The following is a 19,172-nucleotide window of genomic DNA, read 5'->3' on the forward strand; positions in this document are numbered from 1 at the left end:
TTGATTCTTACGCTCCATAAGCAGTTTGGCAGTATACAAAACTAAAATAATATTCTAGTCATAAAAAAGAAACAATTCTGTGTGTGTAATACAATGAAGTTATAATTATCCAATAGGGAAAGAAATCCCAAAAGCTTTTTTCTCTCCACTTTTACTCCCCTGATATATACCATCACCCTCAGGCTCCCTCCTGAAGGCTCCAGGGGTTACAATCAATGTCTTAGAATTATAAGGACTTTATGTCACACTTCGCCCTTTGGGGTCTGCATATAATTTCTCATTCTGAAAACACCATGAGCCATTCTCACTCCTTTGATTATCAATTTTCTTACAAAATATTTTAAGTGCTTTCTGCTAGCTCAGTCCCATTGTGATTTAAATACTTAATAATGTGTCCCTTAGACATGAATTTGAACAGAATCTAACACGTCTGCTACCTCCGACATAGAGATTTCCACTATTTGCAGGGCTTTAAAATCCCTTGGCTAATCTCCTATTTTTTTAATGCCCCATGCATTGAATTCATGAATGTTATCAGTCTTTTTAATAAAATATTGCCCATTTTACATTTCCACCCTGCATAAATGGAGATGATGTTGCTAGTTCACCATTAGTAAGTGACATCTTGAATTTTGTCGGTTGTTGTTGTTGTTCATGGTATTTAAGATAAACTGGGATCTCAGACTTTCTGGTAATTCCAATTAAAATCGATGAGCACTGATCCGTTTAAATGATCTGATTTTCTCATGTGGCCTTTTATATTTTAGCAGGTTGCCTATGTTCTGCGATACAGTTTGTGACTGCCTAGTTAACTCAGACAAAATTTGAACTCAAGATGTTTCCTTAACTTTCAGTATGCTGTCTTTGTCTTAATGGCACAGTGTTTGGGATAGGGTTGCATTTTGAAAAGTGAGTTTTTAATTGTGACAATTTTGGTGAATCTCTGTAGGTAAGCAAACTTCTTCTTTTACTGAAAATGCTATTTGTGTACTAAGAATCTGAGTATCTTGGGTATAGCTCCAGTATGACTAAGCAGCCCAGGGGCTTTGGATAAGTTACTAAACATTTCTAGTAGTAGATCAGATCACCACAAAGATCTCTTTTTCCTCAAAAATTCTACTAAACTATTACCTCATGAGTGACCTTGTGGTTCCTCTCTCAGCATCATTTATACATTTTCTGCATGTTATAAACTGTGAGTCAACAAAATTTTTATCTTTCCACAGATGGGATATACTTACACCCACGGGTCATAATGCAGTTGTCAGTTTAACCTGTTGTTTTTCAGCTCAGCTGCGGTAACTCTATATATAGTACACCCACTTTGACTGTGTCATGACTCAGTTGTACCTAACTCTCCCAATCCCAGTTCATCTTTTCTCTCTCACATTCGCATGATGAAAACATCTGCATTCTGACAGGTCTCAACTACCTCCCTGATTTGTTTGTTTGTTTGTTGTTGTTTTGAGACAGGGTCTTGCTCTGTTGCCCAGGCTGGAGTGCAGTGGCACAATCATGCCTCATTACAGCCTTGATCTCATGGGCTGAAGGCATCCTCTGGCCTCAGCCTCCCAAGTAGCTGAGACTACAGGCACACATAGCCACACTTGGTCATTTTATTTTATTTTTTTGTAAAGACTGTCTCTCACTATGTCGCCCAAGCTGGTCTCAAACTCCTGAGCTCAAGCGATTCCCCCCACTTCAGCCTCCCAAAGTGCTAGGAATACAGGCATGAGCCACCGCCCCTGGCTTGCCTCCCTGATTTGGAGGAGGTTGGAGTATATTCTCCAGGATGCCTTCTCCCACAGTATTGATGCTTCCCTGGCCTGCTATATACAGGCCAGACGATTGTCTCAGTATTTCTGACACAGCAAGTCCACAACGGGACAGCTTCCACATGTGAATTTTAACAAATGCCTGGAGTTTTCTGAGCCTCATTTCTATACATGCACAATGGAAAACCTACCTGTATTTTTAAAACTGAATGCACATGTCTGTTCATGTCTATTTTGTTTCATTGACTTCCAGTTACAGGGATAGGTAAATTCTACTCTCTGGGATTTTAAGAAGGCTGATAGTTAAGCTCACAGCTGCTCTGTTCCCCAAATTTGGGTGAATCTTAACTATAATAAATTGATTCTTCTTTTTAAAATACAGGCTAGAATTTATGTTTTTGCAAAGAAGGGCCCCAGAGGTCTTCAGGGACATCTGAAACACACTGAAATTTTCCAGTTTCTGACTTTATGCACTGCCCCTCCTAAATCGTGTTTGTTTTAGTCCAACTGTACAAAAGCAGAGGATAGTCCAGAACTTTCTGCATGACTCTGGCAGTTCCAAGAGCTCTTTCCTGACAACACTACTGAAAGTTTATGCTGAGTCCTTCCACTCTGCCTTCATATTACTCTAGTCCTGCCTCTTCCACCCCACAGAACCTTTCTAGCAACCTATTTCACGATACAGGTACATGAATATTGATTAAGGGACTACTGTGTATCAGACACTAGGTTAGATACTAGGGACCCAGAGGTAAACAAAAGACAAAACTGTGGCTCCATGGAATTTATGATCTAGTGGAGTGAGACAGGTAGCAAACAAAAGAAATAAGAGTAGTTTATTTGTTATAAGATTATCGCCTTACATAAAAATAATTCAGGAAAGAGAGAGAAGGGAGTTGCGAGGGTTTTCAATATTATACAATACAGTGAGGGAGGGCCTCAGTTAGAAGGTGACTTTTCAAAAATGACCTGAAGAAGGTGAGAAAGGGGGTGTGTGGATGTCTTGGGGAGAAAGCACTGTAAGTATAGCAAACTGCAACTGCAAGCCTTGTACCAAGACAATGAGGGTGTTGAGCAGCAGACTGACGTGATCATATGTCTTAATGTAATCCTCTGATTGCTTTCGTAGGAGTGAGGGAAAATTTCACCTTTGTCCTCTGAAATTTCACAGAAATCAACTGACAAATGGCAGAGTCATAGGAGAAAAGACATACATATTTATTTGATCATAGTTTTACATGACAGAGGAGCCTTCAGATGAGGATCCAAAGATACAGGAGAAACTTCCCATTTTTATGCATAGGTTCAAAGACATATGGACAGCCATGTAGAAATATGATTGAACATGAAGGGCATGATCTAATACTGATGGACTGAGCAACGAAGCCCAGCAAGACCCATCTGTGAGATTCTTTTTGGCCTCTCTGAGCAGTGTTCTTTTTTTCTTGGTATGGAGTAAGACCTCCCTGGAATGGAGGTCTTATGATCTACAATCCAGTAAGGTAGGTCAGATAATTTACTTATGGCTAGTTTTAACACAGAAAGGTGGAGGAAAGTTAGAGTAACATTTTTAGGTTTTATGGCTGGCTTTGAGGAAAAGGGGCTCTGGTTTCTATGTGTCACCTTGGGGAAGAGGGATTCTAATTTCTACGACTAACCAAGGGGAAGAATGAGGGGCCAGGGACAAGAAAGCAGGAGAAAGAGAAACTTTTGCTTCTGAGGCCTTCATGTTGGGGTATCATTTTCTGAGCCCCAACACTTTTTTGAGAGTATTTGGAAGGGGAGCAATGGAGAAGCAGAGAAATGAGTTAGAGTATTAGATCAAAATTCAGACGATAAATGATGGCAAGATGGGCCAGAGTGGTAGGAGCAGGGGTGGTGAGAAGGGATAAAAAACTGGATATATTTAATGACAGCAAAAATTTGCAGATGATTGTGGAATTTGAGAGGGCACAATTTTAATGCCTGTACAGTGGTTCATCACATGAAAGACCACCCTCTACCTGACTAACCCTTTATCGCTAAACATTTAGGTTGCATATAGATGTTGTTACTATAATATTTCGATTTTTAAAAAACAGTGCTAAGGATTTTTATGAATGTCTATTTTCCCCAGACACTGAACACCACACCCCCCAGTCTTTTATTATACAGTCCAAGTTGGCCATGAGGAAGGTAATGCAATGCTATCCACAGGGCTGTTGAGTGGCTACTTTTGAAAACAATGGGTATAAAATTTACTTTTAGCCAGGCATGGTAGTGCATGCCTGTATTCTCAACCTACTAAGGAAGCTGAGGTGGGAGGATTGCTTGATCCCAAGAGTTTGAAGTTAGCCTGGGCAACACAGTGAGATTGTGTCTCTAAAAAAGAATAAGATAAAATGAAATAAAATTTACTTTTAATGTTTGCTAACTGATGTAATTGCTTCATGTCTCATGCCCTGTATGCCCTGTGCTCTTCCCACAGGTGGCCTTTTGCCCCACCCCCAGCATACAATGATGGAAATAGCCAATGTGAGTTCTCCAGAAGTCTTTGTCCTCCTGGGCTTCTCTGCACGACCCTCACTAGAAACTGTCCTCTTCATAGCTGTCTTGGGTTTTTACGTGGTATCGATCTTGGGCAATGGCATCATCATTCTGGTCTCCCGTATGGATGTGCACCTCCACACGCCTATGTACTTCTTTCTTGCCAACCTCTCCTTCCTGGACATGAGCTTCACCACGAGCATTGTCCCACAGCTCCTGGCCAACCTCTGGGGACCACAGAAAACCATAAGCTACGGAGGGTGTGTGGTCCAGTTCTATATCTCCCATTGGCTGGGGGCAACTGAGTGTGTCCTGCTGGCCACCATGTCCTATGACCGCTACGCTGCCATCTGCAGGCCACTCCATTACACTGTCATTATGCATTCACAGCTTTGCCTTGGGCTAGCTTTGGCCTCCTGGCTGGGGGGTCTGACCACCAGCATGGTGGGCTCCACGCTCACCATGCTCCTACCGCTGTGTGGGAACAATCGCATCGACCACTTCTTTTGCGAGATGCCCCTCATTATGCAACTGGCTTGTGTGGATACCAGCCTCAATGAGATGGAGATGTACCTGGCCAGCTTTGTCTTTGTTGTCCTGCCTCTGGGGCTCATCCTGGTCTCTTACGGCCATATTGCCCGGGCCGTGTTGAAGATCAGGTCAGCAGAAGGGCAGAGAAAGGCATTCAACACCTGTTCTTCCCACGTGGCCGTGGTGTCTCTGTTTTACGGGAGCATCATCTTCATGTATCTCCGGCCAGCCAAGAGCACCTCCCATGAGCAGGGCAAGTTCATAGCTCTCTTCTACACCGTAGTCACTCCTGCGCTGAACCCACTTATTTACACCCTGAGGAACACGGAGGTGAAGAGCGCCCTCCGGCACACTATATTAGAGAACTGCTGTGGCTCTGCAGGCGAGCTGGCGCAAATTTAGAGACTCCAGTCCCTTCTGAGAAGGAAGATCAAGTTTACAAAGAGCAAACTGACCTTGGAGGACAGGGCACTTGGGATGTCGTTTTTCTTCTAATATTGTTTGAGCTCAAGGTAGATGGAAATCTGAAAGGAGTGTGCTCATGCCATTTCCAGACCAAGAAAATACATTTATTGTTTGCTAATTTTCATATTTTGTTAAATTGCATTGTTGGGTTTTGCTATATATACACGGTGACTGTCATCCTGTTTTGTAAACTCCTTGCGTTGTTACACAGCTGTTCCTCAGTATCCGAAGCGGGTGCATTCCAGGACGCTCCGTGGATAATAAACTTTGACGATGCTGAGAGCGCGCGGGGACACCGGAGCCGGCCTGCTCCCCAGAGCCCCCGGAGCCCTCCCAGCCCTCGGCCCTGCGCCTGGGGTGAGCTAGGCCCGGGCCAGGCCGCGGCCTCCGCCTTGCAGGCTCCGGAACCCTCGCTGTGGCTCCCCCGCTGGGCCCAGGCCTTGAAGCCGCGGCGAACCTCTTCCTACCCTACCTCGGGGACCTGATGGCAGCGGCGGCCTCCCCAAGCCCGGACCCCGCCGACCGCGGGTCTCCCGGCCCAACCCTACCGACCCAGACCAAGACCGCGCCGAGCCGCCGGGACTCAGCGCTTTCGGGTGGCGGCGGTAAGCGGGGAGGAAACATGGCGCCGCCCAAATGCGCCCGGCCGTTAGGCTGTGGAGGGCGGAGAAGGCGGTTCAGAGGCGCGGGCTCGGCTGCCCGTTTAGGCCACGGAGCCGGCAGGTCCACGTCCCGGGCGACCGCTCTGTCGCAGCTGGGCGAGACCTACCTAGTCCTGACGGGTCGTATTTCCAAGACATTTTCAGATTCCATCCATTGTTTGTGTGCATTTTATTACTTCTTTATATAGAGGTGACAACGCCAAGCTTTTTTGAAATGTCTGTTCCTTCTAGATGTTCTGAAGTACCCGATACATGTTAAAATTAGAGGTAGTAAAATGACACATTTTGTAAATAACTTTTTGTTAAAATTCATAGGAAATGTTATTTTGTGAGGGGGGATGGCATGGTGTTTGTGGACTGGTTCAGGGAAGGACGGGTAAAGGGAGGTGCAGAGAGCTCTAAGCCAGTGTGCTTACAGTGAGGCGAGATTCACCATTGTTTCTTATGATTGTGCATTTTGTTTTACTTATCTGTGTATACAGTGTATCTAAAGGACAAACGAGTCCTATTTACAACAGCTAGTCTTTCTAGATGTTAAAGAACTTTTATCAATAGAGTAACCTATCACTAGAGTTCACCTCTATCAATAGAGTAACCTCATTCTCTGCCTGATGATTCAAAGGCATGGGAAGAGCAAAACCATGTGGCAGTTCCTGTTTTTGATTTTATTATATATATGTATATAATATGAAAGTAGTCTTTCCTTTCGTACTAGGATCTTCCAATTCACTGTATTAGTCAGGGTTCTCCAGAGAAACAGAACCAAAAATATGTGTAAAAGAGAATATATACACAAATACACACACACACACACACATACACACACCCTGAGGGAGAGAGAGAGATAAAAGAGTGAGAGAGATTGAGAGTTAAGAAACAGGCTCACACAATTTAGGGAACTGGCGAGTCTGAAATTTGCAGGGCAAGCCAGCAGGCTGTAAATTTTGACAGTGGTTGATGTTGCAGCTTGAGTTCAAAGTCTGGAGGCAAAATTCCGTCTTTCTGGAAGCAGGTCAGTCTTTTCTCTTAAGGCTTTCAACTGATCGGATGAGGCCCACTCACATTATAAAGGGTAATCTGCTTTACTAAAAGTCTACTGATTTAAATGTTAATTGCATCAAAAAAAAAAAAAAACACCTTCACAGTAACACCTAGGCTTGTGTTTGAACAAAAACTGGGCACCATAGTCCAACCAAGTTGATACATAAAATTAACCATCACACCAAACCCAAACTTTCAGTGAAGCAAAATTCTTCAATTGGATTATTATGCATCATGTACAAGACACTCTCATGTCTTGTTGGTTTCTGGACTCATGTATCAGGTTACAGTGACTGCAGGTTTAGAGCATACACTGCAGCCTGTAGGAAAGCAGTGCTTATTTACACAGTATTGTTTCTCAGCTTCAATAACTTAACCTTCAGCAGGCCATTCCATCATTCAATAAAGCCCATTCTATCATTCAGTGAAGGCTACTGCTTCTGAATATTGAGGTATGAAGTAAGAATCATGAATTCCGAGGGCGATTCTATTGCCACACCCCTTTTGCTGTGAAATATGTTTCCTGGTTACAGGTGATATTGCAGGGGATGCCATGGCGATGGTTAAGGCTTTGTTCACTATGTAAATGGTTGGGGCATGGAAGACAAAACTGTCCGCAGAATATTATTCTGTCCCTATAAAGACTAACATTGCTTACTCTATGCTCAAAGGAGTCCAAAGTAATCACTATGCTACTAGTCCAGCCAGATGCCTGGAAATAGTGCCAAATCACATGCTAACCTTTGTGAGAGAAATGTCATAATGCTGAGCCCATTCATAGTTTCCATCCCTGCTTCCATGTTAAATTTCTCATAGGCCCAATGAGCAAGCCTGCTGGCAAAAGAGATTGACTGATTATCTACTAGATGAGTCATCTTATCTACCATACCATCAAGATCCATCTCTGCAGTGGATGCCCTCTCATGGTCATTCATGTAAAACAGATATCTTCATTATCTGTGCACTTTTCAATAAATTCTTCAATGTCCTCTTCCCCAGATTTGCCTGCCATTAATTTTCCAGCCTTGTTCTTCACAAATCTCTCAGCAAAATAACAACCTGTTATCCAATGCTCCTAAATCAGTGCATATCCAAACTTCTGTGCCTGTCTCCTTCTATAAAAAAGTAACAACCAGCTAAACTGCCTGTAGTTTGACCACTGGGAAGTTTCCCTTCCTCATCATCTTTCAGCACCACCTGGAGGGATACCGTGGTATAATGTCATTTGCTTCTTTCTTTTGCTGGTGTATAATGCAGATTCGTTTGTAAACTGGTCCATGCTTTTTCCTTCTTTAATAGTTGGCTAAACATGAAATATGAATGAGATCATGCAGGATTTGTCCCTTTGTGTTTGGCTTATTTCACTTAACACAATGTCTTCTAGGTTCATTCATGTTGTGAAGAGAAGATTTTGAATGCTCTCACCACAAAGAAATGACAAGTGTTTGAGGTAATGGATATGTTAATTACCTTGATTTGATCATTACACAAGTATACATGTATCAAAACATCATACTGCACCCCATAAGTATGTACAATTGTTATTTGTGAATTAAAACAAACTAAAATGAAATTTTAAAAATAATTATACAATTTTAGGGGCTTGGGGATGGGGGAAGGGGAAGTAAAAAAGCAGACAGCAGGTACTCTAGGAGTCAGAGACACATGATAACATTAGTATGAGTCAGGAAGGTAGGAAATCAAGTTATTGACATTTTTTAATCAGTTTAGAACCCAAAGACTGAAGAAACAGAAACAAATGGGGGAAATCATAACTTTTAAAGTATTAGATAAAATTTTTAAGAAAGTTAAATACTGCATGTTCTCACTCATATGTGAAAGCTAAAAAAGAGCTGATCTCATAGAAATAAGTAGAACAGAGGATACTTGAGGCTGAGAATGGATAGCAGGGGAATGAGAAGAGATTTGTTAAAGGATACAAAATTACAGCTCCATTGGAGGAGTAAGTTCTAGTGTTTTATACCACTGTGGGATGACCATAACAATAATATATTCTGTATTTTCAAACAGCTAGAAGGAGGATATTGAATGTTCCCAGCAAGAAGAAACGATAAATGTTTGAGATGATGGATATTCTAATTACACTTATCTGATCACTATACACTATGTGTATCCAAACATCACTGTTTACCCCAGAAATATGTACAATTATTATATGTCCACTAAAAGCTAAAATAAAAAAATTTTCAAACATTCAAGATCTGAAGAAAAACTTCAATCTGAATAGTAAAAACTTTCCCTAACCTCTTGAAAAGATTAATTAAAAATCTCTGGAGTTTGGATGCACTGTGATTTTCCTCTGCCAGTTCATGGCTTTGTTTAAGCTCAGTAGTCAAGTTTGTAGAACCTCCAGAGAAAGCAATGAGGAAGTGGCAGTAGGACCCTCTGGGACCCGTTACCCCAAATATCTATCATCTTCTTGACCTCAAGGCTGGGTGTCAACTCAGGACAGGAGTGCAGGTCCTCATCAGTTTATGTGGGAATAGCAGACAGCGCAGACCCTCCCAGAACCATGAGGAGAGCACTGGGCTTTGCCCTGACCATCCATCAGCCCCTGTTTGGCACAGAGGAGAATGATGACCATAACTCACACTTTCCTCCAACTACCTTAAATGCTCAGGCTGATTGGTCATGTGCTCACCCAACTGCTCCCTAAATGCTTAACAGAAAATGAAGACATCCTCTCCAGAACCCAAGGAAATACACTTGAAATGTGATTTGTGCCTCAGATTGGCATCCAAGAAGAACTGAAAGAAACACCAGGCATTCCACACAATTTCTGGCTCCACATCCAGTAGAACTATTGGAATCTTCCAAAATGCCCATCTTGAGGCAGTAAATCCTGAAAGAAAGTGAAAGAAGACCTTTCTAAATAGAGGGAAGTCTCATTCTACTTGGATTTAAGTTTTAGTAAATGAAGAGGAAAATGCTAACATGCCATATTGGACACCACTTGTCTTTCGATGCCAGGTCCCTTTTCAGCCTAATATGTCAGAATTTTCTAGGTTCCATCTTTTCTTTTATTCCTCTTGCAGCAACCATAGGCTTTGATGGCTTCTCACAGGACAGAAAACCTGGATCATCCCAAACCTGCTCTGTGAACCCTCTACTTCATGTATGGGTTTCCTCCGATGCTGCACACTGTGAGGGTCATGCATCACCACAGCAGGCACAGCTGATGTGCATGTGGAGAGTGAAGGACACAGGCCACGTTGACTGTGGGGATGTAAGCCAGTGGAGACACACTTGCATTTCACAAAGCTCCCAGATTCCAGAAGGATGGAGTACCAGTCACCCTTGGTCATGGCCAAACCCTCTTTGTCCTTGCCCTTTCCTGCTCTCTGGGATCACAGAACATGTGCACTGGACACAGCTTCTGCCTTGGAAACACCCAGACTAAGATAATTTCTCACATGCCAGTTTATCTTCCAGCTTCTGTCAGAACTTTAGGTCAAGTGTTGCGAGCCAGATAGAGTAAAAAATATAAACTTTAAAAATTATAATCACCCTCAACATGGCAAGCTTCTCATGGTAAGAAAGGAATGCAAGAATTCAGAAACCAACCCGGAGAATAGCAGGCTCAAGATTTCTTGGCGAATACATTCACTTAATAGATCACAGATATTTTCTCATCTCAACACATGCTGTGCACAGGTATATTTCAAACCTAATGACCATGGAATTTCTCATTTTCATTATTACAAACAAAGCTACAATAAGTTCATGTGTATTGAAATCCTTGCAAACTTGACTAGTAGCTCAAGATAAATTTTAGAATAAAAAATCAAATGGTACTCACATGTATATACTCTGAAGCATATACTTGGTCTTCAACAGGTTTCCAGGCATACAACTACTAAAATCCTTGAATTCCTTAAAGTGGTACTTGTATGTTAATGAGTTGACAAATGGCTAGTAGTCCCTAGGTAGCTTCAGGATGGGAGCTGGGCACCTGAAAAACCAAGGCAGAATTAGAGAATTAAGATAGTCAGACCCAGCCCCCAACCTCCATGGAGGGAAGAAGGGATGAATGTTAAGCAGAACACCAATGGCCAGTGATTTAATCAGTCATGCCTACAGAATGATGCCTCCATAAAAACCCTCAAGGACTGGGTTCAGAGGGCTTCCAGATAGCTGAAGACGTGGAGGTTCCTGGAAGGTGGTGACCCTGGAGAGAGCATGCAAGCTCCACAGCCTTTCCCTATACCTCACCCTATGCATCTCTTCATCTGCATCTCTTGCAATATCCTTTACAATAAACTGCTAAATGTAGATGCCTCCATGAGTTCTGTGGGCTGCTCTAGCAAATCAATCAAACCCAAGAAGGGGGCTGTGGTAACCCAGACTTACAGCTGATTGACTGGTCAGACGCACAGGTAAAAAGAACTTGAGGCTTGTAATTGGTATTGGAAACAGGGATGTCTTATGAGACTTAGCCCTCACCCAGCAGACCTGGCGTTATTTCCAGGTAGATAGTGTCAAAACGGAATTGAAGGACACCCAGCTGGTGTCTGCCACAGGATTGATTGTTTGCTTGGTCTATGGGCTTAACCCCATCATCTTTAGTCCCCGAAGTCTTCTGTGTTGATTGCTGAGAGAATAGAAAAAGCGTTTTAGTTTGTTTTTCCTTATAGAACATGTTGACATTATGTGGACATATTTAAATTTCCCTTTAGAGACCAAATTCGTACTTTTGCCAATAATGTGTACAAAGGCATATATTCTCACAATTTCACTAACATTTGATTTTGTCAGTAACTTTAGTTTTACTTGTAAATCTTACCTCAGTATCATTTTATTTGGCATTGATTTAATCATTAGTGAGGTTTAACATCTTCTGGTATGTTTTGGGGCTATTTGTGTTTCTTCAATAAATTGTTTTTTTCTTAAATTTTCATTGTTTTACCTTTTTGCTTACTGATTTGTAGCGGTAGTTGACATATGATTCTACACATCTTTGTCATCATATAAGTGTTGAATCGTTTTTCTAGTGGGACGTTTTATCCTTTTGCTATGTTTGTTTGTTTCCTTTGTGGTACAAAAGTTGTAAATGTTATATGTATTAAACTCTATCAATCATGCCTTTATGCCTTCTAGTTGTGGAACTGTTCATTATTTCATTCAAAGAAATGAATTATTATTTAAACATGGTTTATGTATGCAGCCTGTACTGGAGGCTGACGATGCAGGAATAAATAACTGATATCCCTGCTTTCATGGGATGCAAAAGTTCTGGTAAGAGAGAATACTCACCAACAAAGCAAGCAAATGAGAATGTCGGTTAAGAGATACAATCAACTGCCATGCAGGGTGAGCCTGGAGAAAGTGACATGAGGTCTAGGCGCTGCCACTTGCGCTCTCCCCTGAAACAAAGGAGGAAGTCACACAGCATGGGTATGGAGGGCATCCCAAGGGGAGGGAGTAGCCAGTATCAAGGCTTTGGAAGAGGAAGGGCCTCATGTGTAGAAAGACTGGTGTGGCTGAAAGAGAGTAAGGGAAAGAGTGATGGGAAGTGAGGTCTGAGAGATCCCTCAGGCCCAGGTAATAAATGTCTTAGAGACCCTAGATGCACGGAATTTCATATTTTCAGACTATTTGGAAGAAGAAAAGGGCATGATAAGCCTTCACGCTTGGAGTTATGCTTAGAAATGGCCTCCGATCTTCCAGATTGTATTTATCTTCTCGTTTTATGGTTTTCTATTTTATGTTTAGGTTTTCAATTCACTGCATCTGCAGAGAGTGTGTGTGTGTGTGTGTGTGTGTGTGTGTGTAAGGCAGATGTTGTTTTCCAAATGTTCAGTCAATTGTCCCAAAACAACTTATTTCACTAGCTGTATTTTCATTATTCGCTTCAAATTATACCTTTACCATATTCAAAATTTCATATATGTGCGAATTTATTTCAGGAATATCAATTCTATTAATACTTATTCATTTATTTTATTTCATTCACATTTGTAACACACTTTTAATAGCTGTTGATGTATAGTATATTTTGTCACCTAGTAGAACAAGGCATCAATCATCTATTTTTCTAATTTAGACTTTTCATGGTTGTCACTATGTTCTGCTCTACCAAGTTAAAGTCACAGCTAGTTTCCTCCTAACCCAAAACGGTATCTTATTGGGACTGTCGTTGGTATTGAACCACATTTTTAAATTAATGTCTGGAAAATTTACCATGTTTGCAGGACCAAGACTTCCATGTGGATAATGAACAAAGGAACTGAAGCACAGGGGTGGGATCATGTCATTAAGTACTTGCTATGGGTCCTGATGCCTCATTTGACTATGAATCCTTGGTCAATAAACCCACCTCTCTGAACCCTGTTGTCTTTATCTGTAAAGGGTGGCAAAAACACCAGTCTTGAAAGGTTTCTGCAGACAATTAAGTAATGAGAAATTGGTACTCAATATAGTGACTAGCACAGTAAAACCTCAATGAATGTTAGGAATTATTCCTGTCTATATATGCATGTAGATCTTTTATTCCTTCAGGAAAGATTTCCAGTTTTCTTCATATAGGTCTTGATTATTACTTGATTATTACACTGCTGTAACAGAGACCAAAACTACAGTGGTTCAAAGGAGATAAAGTGTATATAGGTTGAAGGGGCATCTGTTCTGTAGGAGGTTGCCAACCCCAAACTGCAGAGCAAGAGCTACTGACAAACAGTAGATGGAGATTCATTTATTTACTAAAAACGATAAACATTTTTGATACAATACAGAGGATTTCATATATATTTTCTAAAACTCGACAGAGTGTTAGCAATGTGAAGCTGTATTTGTTAGAGCACTCAGAAAAATTTCTCATTAAAAGTTACACATTATGTTTTTCATAAACGGTTGAAAATGCTTACAACCTTGTAATAGTCTCATCAATCCTGTTATAATTAATACTGCAGGTATATAAAAATTGAGTGGATTCTCAATTTTTTTGGATTCCCAATTCCTAGTTGGTGGATGGTTAGAAAGGTGCCTATAGGATTTTCTCCTTACAAAAAAAAAAAAAAATGCAAGAATGTAAATTCAAATTCTAAAAGATTTATTTCATCACAGAATAAAATTTTTTTTCTAACACAGTTGCTTGACTAAGTTTATATAGGCCCACACTAAATGCATGTGGTGTAGTGCCAGAGGCAATGTCTAGTACACACCAGGCTAAGCATACTAAAACTATAAGACAGAGCAGTGAAAAAATTCAGAGGCTTAATAAGAAACACAGAAGATTGCAACAAACTTCTTTTCCCTTTCAGAAATCAGAAGATAAAGTAGTATAGACGTAAGTTGATTTCCCTTTTTCCCTTTTTGCAATGTCCATAATTTTTTTAACCTCTAATAATCCAATGAGGAAATCTGAACTGAAAATATAAGGAAAGATTGTCCTGCTTGAAGAAACAGCTATTTGAACATGAGAAAAGAAACTTGAAAACTACGCATTAACCTAAAGAGTTTAAGGCTTTAAAAAAAAGGCAAAAACGTATCCAAATTTGATCAAGATGTGCTTTATTTTCTATAACTTCTGGGAAGTTTGTAGTACAACTGTACTAGGGGTCTCCAGAGAAACAGAATCAGAAGATGTGTGTGTGTGTGTGTGTGTGTGTGTGTGTGTGTGTGTGTGTGTGTGTGTGTGTGTAGAGGTGGGGGTAATTATTTGAAGAAACTGGCTAACTCACTTATGGGGGTTGGCAAATCAGAACTCTTCAGGGCAGGCTGGAGACTCTGAGAAAAGTTGATGTTACAGCTGTAGCTTGAAAGCAGATGTAAGAACTCCTCCTTCCTTGTAGGACCTGAGTCTGTTTTCTCTTAAGGCCTTCAACTGAATTGGATCAGGCCCATCCACATCATGGAGGGTAATCTACTTTATTCAAAGTCTACCGATCTAAATGTTAATGTCATCTGAAAAAAATACTTTCACAGCAACACTCAGACTGGTATTTGACCAAATATCTGAGTACTACAGCCTAGTCACATTGACACAAAACTAGCCATTACAGGAACTAAGTAGTTCGTGGAAATAGATGCAATTTCATTTATTTTTAGAGTAATCAGAGAAGCTCACCTTTATCTTTTAGTGTAAATTTTAAAGGAAAATATGAAGTAAAAACTATGACTTGCCACTAAATCTTAAAACATTCCTACTTAAGAAATGTCAAAAGGTGAAAATGCATGAGTTGAAAAAAGTTTCATTTTTATCATAATTAGCATGATTAACATTATCACTGTCAACATATCATCATCGTTTATCCTGGCAAACTCTCCCACGCTAAGCAGTTGTGATTTCCTTGCTCTACAAACTCTTTGAGTCCATATCTTCCCACACACGACCCTATGTTTCCTTAAAGTGATATTCCTAGATTTTCCTCTAGTACAGACGTATGGGTTGCTTGGAAGCTTGTTCCAACAGCAACTCTCTAAAGCAGTGACTTTCAAACTTTTATATTGGTGTAAGAAACACATTTCACACACACATACACACAACTGACTCACTACCATGCATAGTCCTCTGTGAAATTTTCTAATCCATTTTATGCTAACCTAGAATAACGAATGTTTGCCGCATTTAAATTGATGTTGTAAGTGGTATATAACTTGAAATGTAAAGGAAACACTGCTCTTAGGCAGGTACATGTTACCTGCTTAGGGCCTGAGGGGGCAGGTAACAGCATGAGAAAGTAACAGTGTCATCTGCACAGGGGTCTGGAAAATTCAGAACAAAAGGGCCCGTGGGAAGGAACAAGTGTACCCCAGAAAACACTCACCACAGACACACACGTGCGTTTCTGCCATGCTGTCTCCTTACTCTTGTATCTGATCTAATATTGACATTACCGCTCAGTGGAATCAGAATCACAAATGAGCTGCAAAGCAGTCATTATCTGCCTGTAAAACCCCACTGAGGAAATAAGCAGCAGCATCTCTCTTTCCACCAGCACATCATCTCTTGCAATGAACTCTTTTGCAATTAACTTTGAAGGACATGGGGCAGTCAGTCCACCTGCAAGCAAAGATACAAAGTCTGAGACCCCTGACAGAGAGAACGCCTTGCTCCATTCACATTCACATCACTGCCGCTTTTTTCTTTTTTTTTTTTTTTTTTTTGGTTTGTTCGTTTGTTTGTTTTTGTTTTGAGACTGAGTCTTGCTCTGTCGCCCAGGCTGGAGTGCAGTGGCACAATCTCGGCGCTTTTTTTTTTAGAGATAGGGTTTTGCTCAGTTGCCCAGGCTGGAGTGCAGTGGTGTGATTAGCGCTCACTGAAGCCTCAAACTCCTGGGTTCAAGCGATCCTCCCGCTTCAGCCTCCCAAGTAACTAGGACTAAAGGCAGGCGCCACTAGCCCGGCTAATTTTTTACATTTCTCGTAGCGATGGGTTCTCGCGGTATTGCCCAGGCTGATCTGAAACTGTTGAGCTCAAGCGATCTGCCCGCCTTGGCCTGCCAAAGCGCTGGGACTGCAGGCGAGCGCCGCGGCACCCGTTCCCCACCGTATTGTTAATGGACGCCATTGCGCAGTGTTGTCCTGAAGAGAAAAAGCTTCGCGGACCACAGGAAATGGCGGGGTGAGTGCTCCCGCCTACCTCCATGTCCCCCCGCGTCCAGCGGCTGCGGGCTTTCCCGAGAGCCTTCCCCAGGGCGCCTTTCTCGTCCTCTCAGCGTGTGGATGAGGGAATTCAGCGGCGGTTGCAGGCGGTTGAAGCGGGTGCGGCGCTAGTGCAGACGGCGGCGCTGTGGAAAGGGCGGCAGCCGCGCGGGAAGGCCGGGCGCTGAGACCGCATGAGCAGCAGTGCACCGCCCCCGAGGCGCCGACGCCAAGTCGCGCGAGAGGCGCCAGGGGCTGGGGTGGCCGGGGACAGCCAGGCCTTCCACCCTGCCGGCGTCCACTCGGAAATGCGGTGATGGCCGGCGTCCCGCACACGAACTGGCAGAGGCAGCGGTGACCGCACCCGCCCCAAGTACGTGTACGCGGCGACGTCAGGGCGGAATGGCAGCCCCCGGAGCCGGCGCGGCCAGACCAGACCAGGAGCCAGAGGCTTCAGAGGGCCGCGCCGCACACACACCCACGCGGGCCATGGATTTGCATGAGCCCCCGAGGTTGACTAGCACTTAGGAGAAGCTGCGAGTGCTGTGGCAGGAGGTGGAGAAGGGCCCGGTCGCTGAGGAAGTGGGAGTGTGCAGTGGGAGGGAGAGGAGGACGTTGGTGCAGTTGCCAGTCACGGCCACAAAGTAAAAGGCCGTGCTGACCACAAACGGGACCGTCTCCAGCTTTGGCCTCTCCAGAACCCCAGCAGAATGGCGTCACCCCGCGAGCTCTCATTGACCCTCCATCGCCCTTGGCCTCATTTGCCTATTTAGAGAGGTTCACAGGCTGCAATGATTAGAAAATGGCACGTGTTGTTCTGTCCTCTCAGTGCGGAGGATCCATTCCACCACCCACAGTTTTTAGCGAGTCTCACTTGCCTGCTGATTAACTAGCACTGAAAGGCAAGACGTTAAGTAAAGGTATTTGTGAAGAGAAGGAAGCTAAAACTTTTTTCTCAGTAGCACTCTGATCTAGTCAAGCGAGTTAACTGGGTAGACTTTTAAAAATAAAAATTTTTTAAACAAGCTTTTTGTTATTTTCAGAAATAAGTAAATAGTATAAAAAAACAATCTTTTGTCAGAATCTACTAACCATGAACCAATTTCTCTGCTACTGGATACAATCTCCTAAAATTTGTGGAACAATAGCTTCAGTTAATATGATCAGCTCTCACATTTCCACATTTTACATTTCTTTGTTCCAGTGATTTAAAATCCAGTATATAAAGAGTACAGTCTCACACTCTGTGCCGGCCTTGCACTGTGAACTGCAGGTTTAGACAGGAAAGAGACAAGACACCTAGTAATAAGTTACTCACAATACCTGTACATTTTGGGGAAAATAGCCTGGGGACCCTTGAGAATAAGGGAGCCCTGAATTCATTTTACTCTGAATTGTTAAAGATTTGGTCCAATCTCTTGACTCAATGATTAGTCTGACATTATCCAAAAGACCAAAAGCAGCTTTGATTGTGCAAAGGTGAAAGGATTTTCTTCCTTGCCATGTCCACTCACAAACAGCAGAAAAGCAAGGAATGTTCTTTTGTGCCTTTCCAGTCAATATTATACAGTGCCCAGAGATCAGTTAAGCAGAATAATCAGGATCGTTGTAGAGGGTTATGTTGGTGGTAAGTATGTCTTATGACCTGCACTCCTTCAGTGAAAGCAAACTAAATATTCACATTATTAAATAGACACCCATCAAGTATTTGGGCTGGGAACATAGATCTCACCTATAATTAAGAAATTAACTGAAAACGTATTTTCTATATGTCAACAATTAAATGTTGGCTGTACGAATGTAATTTTCTACTATCACTCCTTTTGGCTTGACAAGGACTCAGCTGCTGAAGAAGTTAGGATGCAATGTAAACAGAGGGTTACAAATGCATCCCTCTTGTTTTCCATAGCTCTGCTGTCCACGTACAGGATGTGTCCATTTGAGGTCTAATCTGAAAGGATTGTAGACCCTAAACTCAGAAAAGGGTTACTGTCTGATCGCCAGCCATATATAAAGTGCAGTTAGATCTGGAGTTAAAAAAAAAAAAAAAACAGTCCACATGAAAGTTGTAGACAAACCAGTTTAAGGGACACTTTAGAAACTGAATCTATTATGAGCATGTTATATCTGCAGATCTCATCATGAGAATACACATGTAGAACTAAACTAGGTCAGCATGAATTGGAGCTTGGAAATTGTAACATGGACACAAGGAATCATTTACTCAAGTTGTTCAGTACTCATCACCTGTGTTCGCTAATTGCTCTGTCACAGACGTAGGGTCTGGTATCTTTAAAATGCCTAAACTCTAAACCAAAATCCATAATGTCAACACAGTATTACAAATTGTCTTATAACATTTAGAAAAGAGGGAATGAGAGATTAGGAGTTCCCATATGTGTTTTCAGAAATACACAAGAAGGAAGTGATCCTGCCTTGTTGACATGAGTGTTCTTACTGTAGGTGGCAGAACACATCTGTTCTTGTAGGTTTTAGGCCTTCGATTCACATCGCATCATCTATCACTCATTGCACCACCCTGCCTTCCTCTGCCATTTTTGCTGTCCGC

General features: G+C 42.2%; 1 protein-coding gene and 1 long non-coding RNA gene across 4 annotated transcripts; one reads left to right on the forward strand and one right to left on the reverse strand.

Annotated features, from left to right (window-relative positions):
* Positions 1 to 2,992: 2,992 nt before the first annotated feature.
* LOC129033235 (olfactory receptor 2C3) lies at positions 2,993 to 13,344 on the forward strand. Of its 3 annotated transcripts, XR_008501559.1 has the most exons (3): positions 4,165 to 5,902; positions 8,385 to 8,450; positions 13,213 to 13,344. XR_008501559.1 is itself a non-coding variant. In XM_063670593.1 (2 exons), exon 2 carries the CDS (start codon positions 4,272 to 4,274, stop codon positions 5,232 to 5,234), a length of 963 nt encoding a protein of 320 aa, XP_063526663.1. In that variant the 5' UTR covers positions 2,993 to 3,277; positions 4,243 to 4,271; the 3' UTR covers positions 5,235 to 7,264. The 3 variants fall into 3 exon arrangements, 1 of the variants encoding a protein (XP_063526663.1); XM_063670593.1 differs by lacking the exons at positions 8,385 to 8,450; positions 13,213 to 13,344 and adding an exon at positions 2,993 to 3,277 and having other exon boundaries at positions 4,243 to 7,264; XR_008501558.2 differs by lacking the exons at positions 8,385 to 8,450; positions 13,213 to 13,344 and adding an exon at positions 7,817 to 7,999.
* A 704-nt stretch (positions 13,345 to 14,048) lies between these two features.
* On the reverse strand, positions 14,049 to 18,632 carry LOC129033303 (uncharacterized). Its single transcript, XR_008501570.2, has 2 exons — positions 16,602 to 18,632; positions 14,049 to 16,022 (listed from the first exon to the last, which is right to left on the reverse strand). It is a non-coding gene; the product is annotated as an uncharacterized LOC129033303 (long non-coding RNA).
* Between the last annotated feature and the right edge of the window lie 540 nt (positions 18,633 to 19,172).

This window comes from Pongo pygmaeus, chromosome 1 (assembly GCF_028885625.2).
Source record: "Pongo pygmaeus isolate AG05252 chromosome 1, NHGRI_mPonPyg2-v2.0_pri, whole genome shotgun sequence".
Taxonomy (NCBI): domain Eukaryota; kingdom Metazoa; phylum Chordata; class Mammalia; order Primates; family Hominidae; genus Pongo; species Pongo pygmaeus.